This window comes from Streptopelia decaocto, assembly GCF_964273445.1.
Source record: "Streptopelia decaocto genome assembly, chromosome: 3".
NCBI classification, from domain to species: Eukaryota; Metazoa; Chordata; class Aves; order Columbiformes; family Columbidae; genus Streptopelia; species Streptopelia decaocto.
Genome location: NC_138656.1, coordinates 120,774,969 through 120,788,647, shown reverse-complemented (window position 1 = coordinate 120,788,647; position 13,679 = coordinate 120,774,969). Strand labels below are relative to the sequence as shown.

The following is a 13,679-nucleotide window of genomic DNA, read 5'->3' as shown; positions in this document are numbered from 1 at the left end:
CCGGTGATGCCGGCAGTGCTCCTCACTCGCCGGCCAGGCGCCCGGCTGCACGCAGCTCTGTGCGGTGCGGCCGTGCTGCCGGCGATCCCAGCGCCGAGCAGGAGCGGAGCCGTGCCTGGGACCCTGTGCTGCCCGGGGCCGGCACCATAACCATCCTCTCTGTCTCCGGCTCGCAGGGGGAAGAGGAGCCTGAGGAGAACCAGAGCAAGGAGGAGAAGCAGGAGCCGGGGACGCCCATGAGGAAAGCGGGGCGGCCTGGGCGGAAGCGCAAGCATGCCCAGGTGAGCCAGCGGGCGTGGGGGCCGGGGGGCAGCGGGGTGTCCCCCCACGGGGCCGTCCCGCCCTGGTGGTGCCGCACCGGTGGTAGAGTGCGGCTCCCGGCATGCCGGGCTGGCCCGCCACCCCTGCTCGCCGCCACCCTGCAGCCGCCAGCGGGAGCAGAGCCCGAGGGCGGCAGAGCGGCCGGACGGGAGCGTCCCCCTCCCCAGCCCCTGCTGCTCAGCGGGAGCAGCACTCCCCTTGCTGCGGTCGAGGCCCCACCGCGCATTAGCTCTCTGTCCCCGCCACGGAGCTGCCCGGTCCTGCGGCTGCGGGGCCGGTTGGGCAGGGGGAGCGGAGCCCCCGGCTCCCCGGGCGATGGTGCACGGCTCGGGCTCACGCCAGCAGCTGCAATAACAAGGCAGATGTGGGGGCGCAGGGCCGAGTCCCCCCACCTTCCCCGGCTCCTGCCGCACAGGCGATGCCCGCTTGGGTGTGTGCGGGGCTCGGCGAGCTGCCGGGGCCGGCGCGGGAGAGCGGCACGGTGCTTCCCGGCTGCGGTGCCGGCAGAGGGGGGCTGTGCGGTGACAGGGTGCTCAGGGCTTCGGGTGGCAGCTGGTTCTGGGGGGCACTGGGACAGGGCACATGGGGCCAGGGCTCTTGTGGAGCTGGAGGCTTGTGGTGCATCACGGTGCTGGTTGTGGAGTCATGGTGCCTTCCTCCCCGCCAGCTGGTGGGACACGGCACTATTGGCTGCCGGTGCCACCGTGAACGCGGCGTTTGCAGGAGCAGAGGTTCCTCCGGAGGGGAGGTGCACATGGCCACCCTGGCCGGGGCTTGGGCAGTGTCCCTGTCACCTGTGCCGCCAGAGGGTTGCAAAACCTTGTTGCCAAGGTTTCTGGCTGCAGAAGGGGTTAATCGTGCTCTTGGACGTGTCCAGATCCCCTGCCCGTCCCGATCCGGCGGTGCTGGCGGCAGGGCCGGGGAGGCCGGACGGTGTCGCCTGGGGCGGGGGGATGCGGTGGGGCACGGCGCGGCCGGCAGCCGCTGGGGGAGCGGGCGGCTCCGAGCGCCAGCTGTAAATCCGGCGGGGCGGGAGGTACGTGCCGGGGCGGGGAGAGCCGTGTCGGTGGAAGAACAATGCTGGCACGGGAACAACTGGGGAAAGTCGTCAGGAACACTTGGAGCCTGGGAACCAGGAGGTCTCTGGCCATCGGAGCCGGCAGCCCCGGGAGCGTCCTCCAGCACGGCGGGTCCAGAGCAGGGTGGGCGGATGGCGATGGTGCCGCAGCACCGGGCACCCCTGGCCGGCTGGCCGCAGTGCCCATCCCGCCCGCCGCACCTGCCCCGTGCGTGGCGCTGACCCGGCCAGCGGCTCCGGCTGCCAAGCCAGGGAGCTGGCAGCTCCGTGGGCACTGCCAGGAGGCCGGGAGAGCCCCGGCTGGGTGTGAGCTGCCAAAAATAGCCTTCCTGCCTGGAGCCGCAGCCGGGGGCACCGCGCCGGCGTGGAGGGGAGCTGGTGCGCGGCACCGGGACCCTGTGGAGCCAGCTGGCTCCTTGGGGACCCCCTGAGGTCCCCAAGCTGCTGCTGGCAGGGACCCAGCGGGCAGACATGCTGCAGGAGGGTGCTGAGCACCCACCCCCGCCTGGGGACACAGCGCCACGGCATGGGGGCCGCGACGTGGGGCCGGGGGGCTCTGGGCGCTGAGGAGCCACCCGCCCTTCCTGGCGCGTCCGTGGGGCGGGGAGCTCAGCCTGGGCACCCCATCGGGGTGCAGGCGGGCAGAGGGCGGGCAGGAGCGGGCAGGGCTGGGAGGAGATGGCGCTGGCTGCGGCAGGCAGGCCTGGCTGGGACGGGCAGGGCCGAGCCCGGCGGGAGCCGGGCAGTGGGGGAGCCCTGCCCGGTGCTGGTAACCGGCTCCTCTGTGATCCGGGCCTGCGGGGCCGGTGTCATGGGGTGTCACGAGGTGTCATGACGTGTCACGGGTGTCAGTGAGCCATGCTCTGCCGTGTGGTGCCATCCTGTGGTGTGCTGTGCCATGCTGAGTTGTGCTGTGCCATGCAGTGCCAAACCACGCCGTGCCAAACTGTGCCGGGCCAGGGCTCAGCAGCTGGATGTCCCCTGGGCCGGCGGCTCCACAGACGGTGCTGTGGATGGCAGTGACTCCCCCGGCACCTTCCCTCTGGCAAAGGGGACGTGGCCTGGGGGTGCCCCATCTCGGGTCCCCCCGAGCTTGGCCGTGACCCCCAGGGTTTGGAGCTGCCACTGGTGCTGCAGAACTGGGGTTGGCACGAGGCTCCCCCGGGGCTGCGGTGCTTCGGGGCCCCTGCCCCTCTCTGGGTGTGGGTCCCCAGCGCAGGCACATGTCCCCGGCACAGCCAGCCCGCGGCCGAGGCCCCGGCGTCCCCCCGGCAGCGAGCGCGGCGGCGGGGCTGGCGCGGGGCGGTGGGGCTCCCGGCGGAGCAGCGGCCTTGGCGGGGCCCAGCGGAGGGGGGAGCGGCAGAAAGGCAGCGCCTGTTCCCAGCGCCGGCGCCGAGGAAGCGGGTGGGTGGGCAGGAAGGGCGAGCGGCCGCCGGGCCCTCCGCGGGGACGGGACGGGCGCCGGGGCGGCCGGGAGGGGCAGCGCCCTGGGCTGGGTCCCGGCTTCCCCTTCCCCTCCCTGGCCCGGCGGCCGTGCCGGAGCGGCAGAACCGGGAGCCCGGTGACCTGGGGTCTGGACCCAACCAGGTAGGGAAGCGGCGGCAGGGCCGGAGCCGCGGTGCCAGCTTTGGCCAGGCGGCTGTTGAGGGCTGGAGGTGTGGGGTTGTTTGGACGGGTGCCGTGCCGGGGCGCGCCGGCTGCGGTGCAGGGTGGGCTGTGTGTCCTGTCCTGGCAGGCTGTGGTGTGAGGGGACACGGTGCCTGTCCTGCCTGGCGTTCACCTCCGTGTGCCCCATCCCACCGCCTGCCTGGCACAGATTCCTGGCGTTGTCCGGCAGCACCACAGAGCTGGGGAGGCCCCGGCACAGGCAGGGAGCTGGGGCTGAGCGGGTGCCGCGCCGGTGGGGCCGCGGCAGAGGTGCGGTGATGCCTATTTCCTGAAAGCGCGGTGGGCCAGGGTCTCTGTGCTGGCGAGGAGGGGCTGCCATGGCAGGGCCGGAGCGGGGCCGTGGGGCCAGGCTGGCACAGCAGCCCCATCTGCTCAGCCGCGCCGTGGGGGGGTGTGCGTGGTGCCGGCGCGGTGGTGCTGCCCAGCCCCGCGGTGACAGTTCATCCTGGCACCAAGGGGACTGTGTGCCCATGGCAGCTGCCACCCCCAGGCCCCGTCCTGCTGTGGGGGTGGGCTGAGCCCCCACAGCCCCACGCAGCCCCACGCAGCCCCACAGCCCCACCAAGCCCCCCGCAGCTCCACCGAGCCCCCCGCGGCAGCGCCTCCGCCAGCCCCGCCGCCGCCGAATCCGGAGCGTGCACCAGCATTCCCGTTTCCTCCGGGAAGCCCACGCGGCCCCTGCGATTGTTCTCAGCGCCGTGTCCAGGATGCGGCCCCGAGCGGGAGGTGGGAGCGGGGCTGGGGCGGCCGGGCCCCCCCACCACCGGCAGCTCGGCCGAGCGCTGGTGTGGGGGCACGGGGGGCGCAGCGAGAAGCCACGGGGCCTGCAGTGGGAACGGAGCCCCCGTCTGTTCCCAGGAGTGACGTGGGACGGACTCGGCGTGTTCTCTGGTGCAGCCCCTGGCATGGGCTCTGGGGCGCAGCCCCTTGGCCCCGCTTCGGTTTGTCCTGAACCTCCCTCCCCTTCGCTGCGGCTGCTGCGGCCCCTTCCCCACTGGCTCAGCCCCCTCCGGCAGCTCCGGCACCTCCAGCACAGTCACTGCCAGAGCCAGCGCAGTTCCCGGCACAGGCACCGCGGTGCTGCCGCCTCCCTCCCCGCACCAGCCAGGACTTTGCTCTCTGGTGTCCATCCCACTGCTGGTGCTGCTCCCTGTGCTGCTCCGGGGCCACATCCAGATGCACCGCACCGTCCCCGCAGCCTGTGCCAGCGCTGCGGCTCGTGGCCGGGCTCTCGGGGCTGTGGCGCACCCAGGTTGGTCCCGCAGCCTTCGTTTCCCCGCGCACACGCTGGCTCATGGCTGGCACTCCGCCGCGGCGGCCTGGCACGTCCCGCACCGTCCCGTGGCTGCGGTTTCTGCTCGGCTGAGCCGTGCCCTCCCCGGCTGTCGGCCGGCACAGGAGCGGCTGCCAGGCACCCTGTGAAATGGCGGCAGCAGCTCGCGTGTCCCCGGTGTCTGGGTGCGCGGTGGCCCCACCCCAGCGCACAAGTGACACCGCCGCGCTGTCCCCAGGTGGGAGCGGCTCCCCGCAGCCATCCGGGCGTTGCGCTGGCGCGGCCGTGGCACCACCAGTGCTGCTGCATGCCCTGCGAGGGTCCCCAGCGCCCCCTCCCACCTCGCAGCCCCTCACAACCCGCTGCAGGTTGCGGAGCAGCTTGTCCCCTCCTCCCCGTTGCACTCGCGGCCCCTCGGCGCCCTGACCCCCGCGCGCGGCGCCGGGGCTGGCGGTGGGCGCTGGCAGCGGCCGTGCCAGCAGCGGGGCGGCCAGGCCGGCAGGAAGCAGCCGGCACCGCGGGGCCGTGGCCGCCGGCACAGGGAGAGGCGCCTGCGCGGCAGCTGGTGGGGATGCGCCGTGGTAAGCGGCACACGGTGCAGATCCGGGGAGCTCTGGGGAGCAAAGGTTCCTCCCCCACCTGCCACCCCCCAGCGCTCCTGCCCCACTCTTGGTGTCCCCTTCCTGGCGGCCCCAGGGCAGGGGCGGGGGGGCTCACGCCAAGCCTGGCTGCCAGCGCGGCCTTTGCTCCTGGCGCCCTGGCGTTTGCTCCGGGCGTTCTGCCACCGGAGGCTGCGTCCTGGGACGTGGACTTTGCTGGGGACGGGCAGGAGGGTCCCTGCAGCCACCTCCCCTCTGTGTCCCCCGGCAGAGATGGGGGCTCTGCTCCAGCACAGGCAGGGGGCAGGCAGGGCACAGGCAGGGGCAGGCAGGGCACAGGCAGAGCACAGGCAGGGCGCAGGCAGAGCACAGGCAGGGGCAGGCAGAGCACAGGCAGGGGACAGGCAGAGCACAGGCAGGGGACAGTCAGGGACAGGCAGAGCACAGGCAGGGACAGGCAGAGCACAGGCAGGGACAGGCAGAGCACAGGCAGGGCACAGGCAGAGCACAGGCAGGGGACAGTCAGGGACAGGCAGGGCACAGGCAGAGCACAGGCAGAGCACAGGCAGGGGACAGGCAGAGCACAGGCAGGGGACAGGCAGGGACAGGCAGAGCACAGGCAGAGCACAGGCAGGGGACAGTCAGGGACAGGCAGAGCACAGGCAGGGCACAGGCAGAGCACAGGCAGGGGACAGTCAGGGACAGGCAGGGCACAGGCAGAGCACAGGCAGAGCACAGGCAGGGGACAGGCAGAGCACAGGCAGGGGACAGTCAGGGACAGGCAGAGCACAGGCAGAGCACAGGCAGGGGACAGGCAGAGCACAGGCAGAGCACAGGCAGAGCACAGGCAGGGGACAGGCAGGGGACAGGCAGGGACAGGCAGGGCTCGCCTGCCCTCCCCGTGCACACAGCTGTGCCTTGGCCGGGCTGGGAGCAAACCCGGGGCCTCCCCCTCCATCCTGGGCCCTGCAAAGCCCCCGGCGCTCCCGGCCTCTTGCGGAGCCTCCGCTGTGGGGCTGGGGGGACGAGGGTGGGGGCTGAGTGTGGGGCTGGGGGGCACAAGCTGGCGGAGGTGAGTGTGTGGCACAGGAAATGGGGCCGGGTGTCACCGCCGCAGTTCCCGGCACCGCGGGTGCCTGTGCTTCGGGTGCTGGGCCGTGGGGCTGGGGTGGCATGGGGATGGGCACCCCGGGGGGTGTGGGTCAGCGCCTGGGGAGCGCTCCTGGGGGGCACCGGGAGCAGGGCCGGCTGGGCCCAGCCAGGCAGCGCGGGCAGAGCCCCCCGTGCCGCGGCTGCGCCGTGTGCCCGGCGCCGCTGTCGCAGTGACGCAGCAGCACTTTCACTCTCCTTCGCCACGGAAACCGCCGGGCCGGCTGCGCCTCTCGCTCTGACTGCGCTGCCCCTGCTGCTCCTGCTCCTGCTGGCCCGTGCTGTGCCGTGCCGTGCCGTGCCGTGCGGCTCCCCCAGGGCTGCCAGTGTGGCAGGGGACTGGTGGTGGCATCCCCAGCCCCGCGGCCTTGCCGTCTGCCACGCTTACGTTGGTGCTGCCTGTCGCGCAGACATGCTCTGGGGCCCGGCATGCCGGTGAGTGCCGGTGAGCGCCGACACAGCCGGTCCTTCCCCTGGCTGTCACACTCACACACGTTTGCCACTGTACCCACAAGCTGGGGACGGCTGCATGGTTCCCATGGGCACCGGCACCGCCTGTCACACACACCTGTCACACACACACACCTGTCACACACACACACCTGTCACACACACACCTGCCTGTCACACACACGTGTAACACACACACACCTGTCACACACTCACCTGTCTGTCACACACACACGCTCCCCTGCGGGTGTTGCTGTGCCCGCCTGTCACACGTGCACGTCACAGGCTCCGGCTGTGCCTGTCACACTGGCTCGCCGTCACTCTCACAGTGTGTCACAGCCGTGTGTCACACCGGCACAGGCATGTGCACACAGAGCTGTCGCGGGGCCTGGCTCTGCCTGTCACCCGTGCCCACACATGTCACAGTCCCCAGCTCTGCCGGTTCTGCAGGAACACCCGTACAGCTGCCCTGGCCGCCGTGCACACCCACGTGTGGTTGTCACACGCCTTGTCCCTTCCTGTCACACGCACAGGCCACAGTGGCCGGCTCTGCCTGTCATGCACACCACGCACAGCCGTCCTGGCCCTGAGGGCATCGCGGAGGGTCCCGAAGGTGTCATGGCAATGTATGCAGGTCCTCGTGGGGTCACCTCCTCGTGTCCTGGTCCTGAGGGTGCCAGGGAATTGTGTCTTGGTGCTGAAGGTGCTATGGTGGTGTGTCCCGCTCCTGAGGGTGTGTGTCACATCCATGTGTCCAGCTCCTGTAGGTGTCACGTCAATGCGGTGTTGGTCTGAGGGTGCCATGCCATCACGTCCTGTTCCTGAGGGGGTCACTGCAATGTGTCTTTGTTCTGAGGTTGGCTTGGCCACTTGTCCTGCCATGCGGTGTGTCCTGGTCCTGAGCGCGCCATGGGCGGCTGTGAACCATCGGAGGGGACGGGGCAGGAGGAGAGGCGGTGGGGGGCTGCTTTGGTTGACTGGAGCTTCATGGTGGTGATGACAGGGCCGAGTGTTGGTAAGAGTCGGGAGGAAGCCAACAAGGCCGATGTTGTGCCAGTTCCTCAGCAGAAGGTGTCACACTTACCCAACCCCCTCTGCTCTGTTTTTGTTGCTGATCATCATGTTATGTGGCCTGTGATACCATCGAACCACAAGATGGTTTGGGTTGAAGGGACCGCTAAAGCCCATTCAGTTCCCCCTGCCATGAGCAGGGACATCTGCACCAGCTCAGGCTGCTCAGAGCCCCGTCCAGCCTGGCCTGGGATGTCTTCAGGGATGGTTCAGCCACCACCTCTCTGGCCAACCTGGGCCAGGCTCTCCCCACCCTCAGCACAAACAATTTCTGCATCATGTCCGGCCTGAATCTCCCTCCTTTAGTTTAAACCATCACCCCTTGTCCTGTCACAACAGGCCCTGCTCAGAAGTCTGTCCCCATCTTTCTTCTCATCCCCTTTTAAGCCTGGAAAGGAGCCTGTCACGGGTGCTGTGGGTCACCTGCCTCTGTGACACGCCATGGTGTCCAGTCCTGAGGGTGCTGTGGCTGCATGTCCTGGTCCTGAGGATGTTGCGGTGGTGTCTCCTGGTCCTGAGAGTGCCAAGGCAGCGTGTCCTGGTGCTGAAGGTGCCGTGGCCGTGTGTCCTGGTCCTGAGGATGTCATGGCAATGTGTTCTGCTCCTGAGGATGTCCTGGCAGCATGTCGTGGTCCTGTGGCTGTCGTGGCCGTGTGTCCTGGGCCTGAGGTGCTTTGACAGCCTGGTCTGGTCCTTTTGTCCCATGACAAAGCCATGGCAACCTGTCCTCATCCTGCGGCTGTCACCACAGCGTGTCCTGTTCCAGACGGTGTCGTGTCCCTCTGTCCTGGTTGTGCAGGTCCCATGGCACGGCGCGTGGTCCTCGTGGTGTCTGCGTCCTGGGGGTGCCGGTGTAGCCCTGTCCCGCCCGCAGGCAGCGGCAGCGCCGTGTGCCGAGGTGCAGGACGTGGACTTGGTCCTTTTGGTGTAATGTGCATTTGTCCCCAGATGATCACCATGTCACAGCGCTGTGTCATGGCACCGGTGACACCTGTCCTGCTGTGCTGTCTGAGCTGGAAGTGGGGTCAGGACAGGGGCACGGGGACAAGGACAGGGCTGGATGGGGTTGTACAATGTGGCGCGAGGGCTCCTGCCGTGGGGTCCTGTGCTGGTGGAGCCGTGTCCCCCCTCCAGCGCCCACCGCAGCTCCTTTCCCTCTCCTTCTCGGCAGGTGGAAAGCAGTGACACCCCCAAAGACACTGCGGCTGTCCCCAAGTGCCCGCCACCCTGCCCGGAGGCCAGCCCTGCCGAGCCGCTGCCCAACGGGGACGTGGAGGGGGACAGTGCCCCCTGGAAGGGCGCCGAGGAGGGCGGCGCGAGCCCCAAGGGCGGGCGGCCCGAGGAGGACGAGACGGAGAGCCTGCCGGACGGCGAGACGGGCCGGGCGCTGGAGAACGGCCGCTGCACCCCTAAGGAGGGCCTGGACGCCCCGGCCGATGAGGGTGAGCTGGCCCCTTCCGACCCCCAGAAGAAACGCGGGAGGAGGAAACTCCTGGAAGCCGCAGAGAAAAGTAAGACCTGAGCGCCGAGGGCTCCCGGCTGCGGGGTGCGGCTCTGCCCGCGGTGCCGCCAGGGACCCCGGCCCCTGTCCCGGGAGGGGACCGGGCTGCGGCGGCCCCCGGGCTGAGGAGGAGGAGGTGGAGGAAGGGCTGAGCCCATCTGTGCTCCATGGGGTTGGGGTGGAGGCGCGGATAGAGCAGGGGCTGCGGATAGAGCAGGGGCTGCAGGTCAGAGCAGGGGCTGCGGGTCAGAGCAGGGGCTGCGGGTCAGAGCAGGGGCTGCAGGTCAGAGCAGGGGCTGCGGGTCAGAGCAGGGGCTGCGGGTCAGAGCAGGGGCTGCGGATAGAGCAGGGGCTGCGGGTCAGAGCAGGGGCTGCAGATCAGAGCAGGGGCTGCGGGTCAGAGCAGGGGCTGCGGGTCAGAGCAGGGGCTGCGGATAGAGCAGGGGCTGCGGATAGAGCAGGGGCTGCGGATAGAGCAGGGGCTGCGGATCAGAGCAGGGGCTGCGGATAGAGCAGGGGCTGCGGGTCAGAGCAGGGGCTGTGGATAGAGCAGGGGCTGCGGGTCAGAGCAGGGGCTGCGGGTCAGAGCAGGGGCTGCTGATAGAGCAGGGGCTGCGGGTCAGAGCAGGGGCTGCGGATAGAGCAGGGGCTGCGGATAGAGCAGGGGCTGCGGATCAGAGCAGGGGCTGCGGGTCAGAGCAGGGGCTGCGGATAGAGCAGGGGCTGCGGATAGAGCAGGGGCTGCGGGTCAGAGCAGGGGCTGCGGATCAGAGCAGGGGCTGCGGGTCAGAGCAGGGGCTGCGGGTCAGAGCAGGGGCTGCGGATAGAGCAGGGGCTGCGGATCAGAGCAGGGGCTGCGGATCAGAGCAGGGGCTGCGGATGGAGCAGGGGCTGCGGGTCAGAGCAGGGGCTGCGGGTCAGAGCAGGGGCTGCGGATCAGAGCAGGGGCTGCGGATAGAGCAGGGGCTGCGGATCAGAGCAGGGGCTGCGGGTCAGAGCAGGGGCTGCGGATAGAGCAGGGGCTGCGGATAGAGCAGGGGCTGCGGATAGAGCAGGGGCTGCGGGTCAGAGCAGGGGCTGCGGATAGAGCAGGGGCTGCGGGTCAGAGCAGGGGCTGCGGATAGAGCAGGGGCTGCGGATAGAGCAGGGGCTGTGGATCAGAGCAGGGGCTGCGGGTCAGAGCAGGGGCTGCGGATCAGAGCAGGGGCTGCGGATAGAGCAGGGGCTGCGGGTCAGAGCAGGGGCTGCGGATAGAGCAGGGGCTGCGGATAGAGCAGGGGCTGCGGGTCAGAGCAGGGGCTGCGGGTCAGAGCAGGGGCTGCGGATCAGAGCAGGGGCTGCGGGTCAGAGCAGGGGCTGCAGATCAGAGCAGGGGCTGCGGATAGAGCAGGGGCTGCGGATAGAGCAGGGGCTGCGGATCAGAGCAGGGCCTGCAGATCAGAGCAGGGGCTGCGGGTCAGAGCAGGGGCTGCGGATAGAGCAGGGGCTGCGGATCAGAGCAGGGGCTGCAGATAGAGCAGGGGCTGCGGGTCAGAGCAGGGGCTGCGGGTCAGAGCAGGGGCTGCGGATCAGAGCAGGGGCTGCGGGTCAGAGCAGGGGCTGTGGATAGAGCAGGGGCTGCGGATAGAGCAGGGGCTGCGGGTCAGAGCAGGGGCTGCGGGTCAGAGCAGGGGCTGCGGGTCAGAGCAGGGGCTGTGGATAGAGCAGGGGCTGCGGATCAGAGCAGGGGCTGCGGATCAGAGCAGGGGCTGCGGGTCAGAGCAGGGGCTGTGGATAGAGCAGGGGCTGCGGATCAGAGCAGGGGCTGCGGATCAGAGCAGGGGCTGCGGATAGAGCAGGGGCTGCGGATAGAGCAGGGGCTGCGGATAGAGCAGGGGCTGCGGGTCAGAGCAGGGGCTGCGGGTCAGAGCAGGGGCTGCGGATCAGAGCAGGGGCTGCGGATCAGAGCAGGGGCTGCGGGTCAGAGCAGGGGCTGCGGATAGAGCAGGGGCTGCGGATCAGAGCAGGGGCTGCGGGTCAGAGCAGGGGCTGCGGATCAGAGCAGGGGCTGCGGGTCAGAGCAGGGGCTGCGGATCAGAGCAGGGGCTGCGGGTCAGAGCAGGGGCTGCGGGTCAGAGCAGGGGCTGCCCTCGCGGGCTGGCCCCATCGCGTCCCCCTCTCCGCTGGGCTCTGCTCCCCGGCAGGGACGCGGCAGGGAGCTCAGTCCCTGTGTTGCCAGCGCAGCCCGTGCTGGTGCCCCTGCCCGCACACGAGCGTGCCCTGGTGCGTGCCGCCGCCGCCGGTGCTTGTGCCGCTTTGCCTGGCAGCCCCGCACTTGCCGAGGGAGGCACCTGCGTGGTGCAGTCCTGCAGACACGCTGTCCCGGTGCTGGGGAGATGCCAGCTCTGGTGCCGGTGCTGCCCTGGGCATTGCAGGGAGCAGGCGAGGCCGTGGGCTCAGCACCGCACTGAGCACCAGCCCCTGCACCAGTGTGTGCCAAGGACATGCCGGCTGGAGAGCAGCGCGGTGGGGAGGACCTGGGGGTCCCGGTGGGCACCAAACCAACCGTGAGGCAGCAGCAGGTCCTTGGGCACATCAGGGAAATGGTACCCTGGGCTGCACTGGGCAAAGCATCGGCAGGGCAGGGGGGGACGGTCCTGCCCTCTGCTCAGCACTGGGCCCAGCTCTGGGCTCCCCTGTACAGGAGGGACATGGACAGACTGGAGAGAGCACAGCGAGGGGCCACCGAGGGGATGGAGCTGCTCAGCCTGGAGCAGGGATGGGATGGGATGGGATGGGATAGGATGGGATGGGATGGGGTGGGATGGGATGGGATGGGATGGGATGGGGTGGGATGGGGTGGGATGGGATGGGATGGGATGGGATGGGATGGGATGGGATGGGATGGGATGGGATGCGGTGGGATGGGATGGGATGGGATCCAGGTGTGGAAGCACCTGCTGGAGGGAGGGCAGAGGGATTCGGGCTCTGCCAGAGTGCCCAGAGATGGGACCAGAAGCCACGGGCACAAACTGCACCGCGGGTGGGTCCCTCTGAGCACAGGGACACGCTCCTCGTGCGGGGGTGACACGGGCACAGGGAGGCGCTGGGGTCTCTGTCCTGGCGCCCCATGTCGTGGTCCCGGGCAGCGGCCGGTGCGGGGGCTGCCCGGGGTCCCCAGCGGAGCTCGGTTCACCGGCCCGCGGGTGTGTCGTGTCCATGAGCGCGGGTGTGGATCCACGTGCACAGCTCAGGGAGGGCTCCCAGCCCTGCCCCCCGCCCGCTGCGAGACCCTCAGCTCCCCTGCAGACCCCCCGGACGTGTCTGGGCTGGGTCAAACCACAGCCACGCAGTGACCGTCCCTGTGCTGGGACCTGGGGAGGCCAAACCGCAATCCTGGGGCAGTTCTGGGCCCCTCACGCCAAGAAAGGCCTTGAGGTGCTGGAGCGAGTGGAGAGAAGGGAACGGAGCTGGTGAGGGGCTGGAGCACAAGTGTGATGGAGCGGCTGAGGGACCTGGGGGGTTCAGCTGGAGAACAGGAGCTGAGGGGAGACCTTCTGATCTCTGAACTGCCTGAAAGGAGCTTGGAGCCAGGGGGGGTCGGGCTCTGCTCCCCAGGAACAAGCGACAGGAGCAGAGGAAACGGCCTCAAGTTGCGCCAGGGGAGGTTGAGGTTGGATGTGGGGAACAATTTCTTCCCCAAAGGGCTGTGGGGCATTGGAACAGGCTGCCCAGGGCAGTGCTGGAGTCACCATCCCTGGAGGGTTGGACAGACAGACATGAGGTTCTCAGGACATGAGGTAGTGCCAGGGCACTTGGTAACTGTTGGACTCGATGCTCTTGAGGGGCTTTTCCAACCCAAATGATTCTCTGATGGAGTGGGGACGGGCAGGGCAGGGCTGGAGACAAGCGACGCAGCCGCTATTGCAGCCATGAGGCACCGAGGCGGCAGCTCAGGGAGCGGAGAAGCCGCAGCGGCCGCGGTGCAGGCGGTCGGGGAGCCTGCTGGGCCGGGCCATGGCGCAGCCACGGTGCCAGGCTGGCCGCGGTGGCCAAGGGGAGCGGGACCGGCCAGGCTGAGCCAGAGCGGGTTGGAGCAGCACCCCCAGTGCGGGGACCAGTGTGCAGTGGGGTGCTGGCAGCCCCAGGGTGCCAGGTCCCACCTCCAGCCCCAGGACGGGTGTTGAGCCCTTTCCCCTCGGCGTGACAGGGCCCGTTCCACGGTGACATGCCCGCAGGGTCCTCGCGGTGCTCGCCCTCCCGCTCCCCTCCCCGCGCAGGCAGAGCGGCACAGCCCATGTTCTGCCGGGCAGGCGCAGCCCGTCACCCGGAGGCTCTTTCCTGCCCTCCCCTCCTCTCCGGCGCGTTCCTGCAAACGCGGCCGCGCTCTGCGGCGTGTGCCGCCTGCCCGGCGCTGCTCTGCGGCGGGAGCCCCGCTGATGGCGTTGGAGCAGCAGCCCCGGGTACCCAGAGCCCGTCTGGGGGAGCGGCGAGAGCCGCGGGAGCTCATGCTCTTCCCTGGAAGCCATTTCCAGCGCCTCGGCCATGTCTGCGCGGAGGTTGGCAGCGCCACCGTCACCTTCCAGCGAC

At 69.9% G+C, this 13,679-nt stretch overlaps 1 protein-coding gene across 1 annotated transcript in view; it reads left to right on the top strand.

Annotated features, from left to right (window-relative positions):
- DNMT3A (DNA methyltransferase 3 alpha) overlaps positions 1–13,679 on the top strand; it is a 45,618-nt gene that overhangs the window by 14,454 nt on the left and 17,485 nt on the right. Inside the window, exons 3-4 of the mRNA XM_082047687.1 lie at positions 177–281; positions 8,781–9,120. Coding sequence (XP_081903813.1) covers positions 177–281; positions 8,781–9,120 — 445 coding nt within the window. The remainder of the gene's footprint in view (positions 1–176; positions 282–8,780; positions 9,121–13,679) is intronic.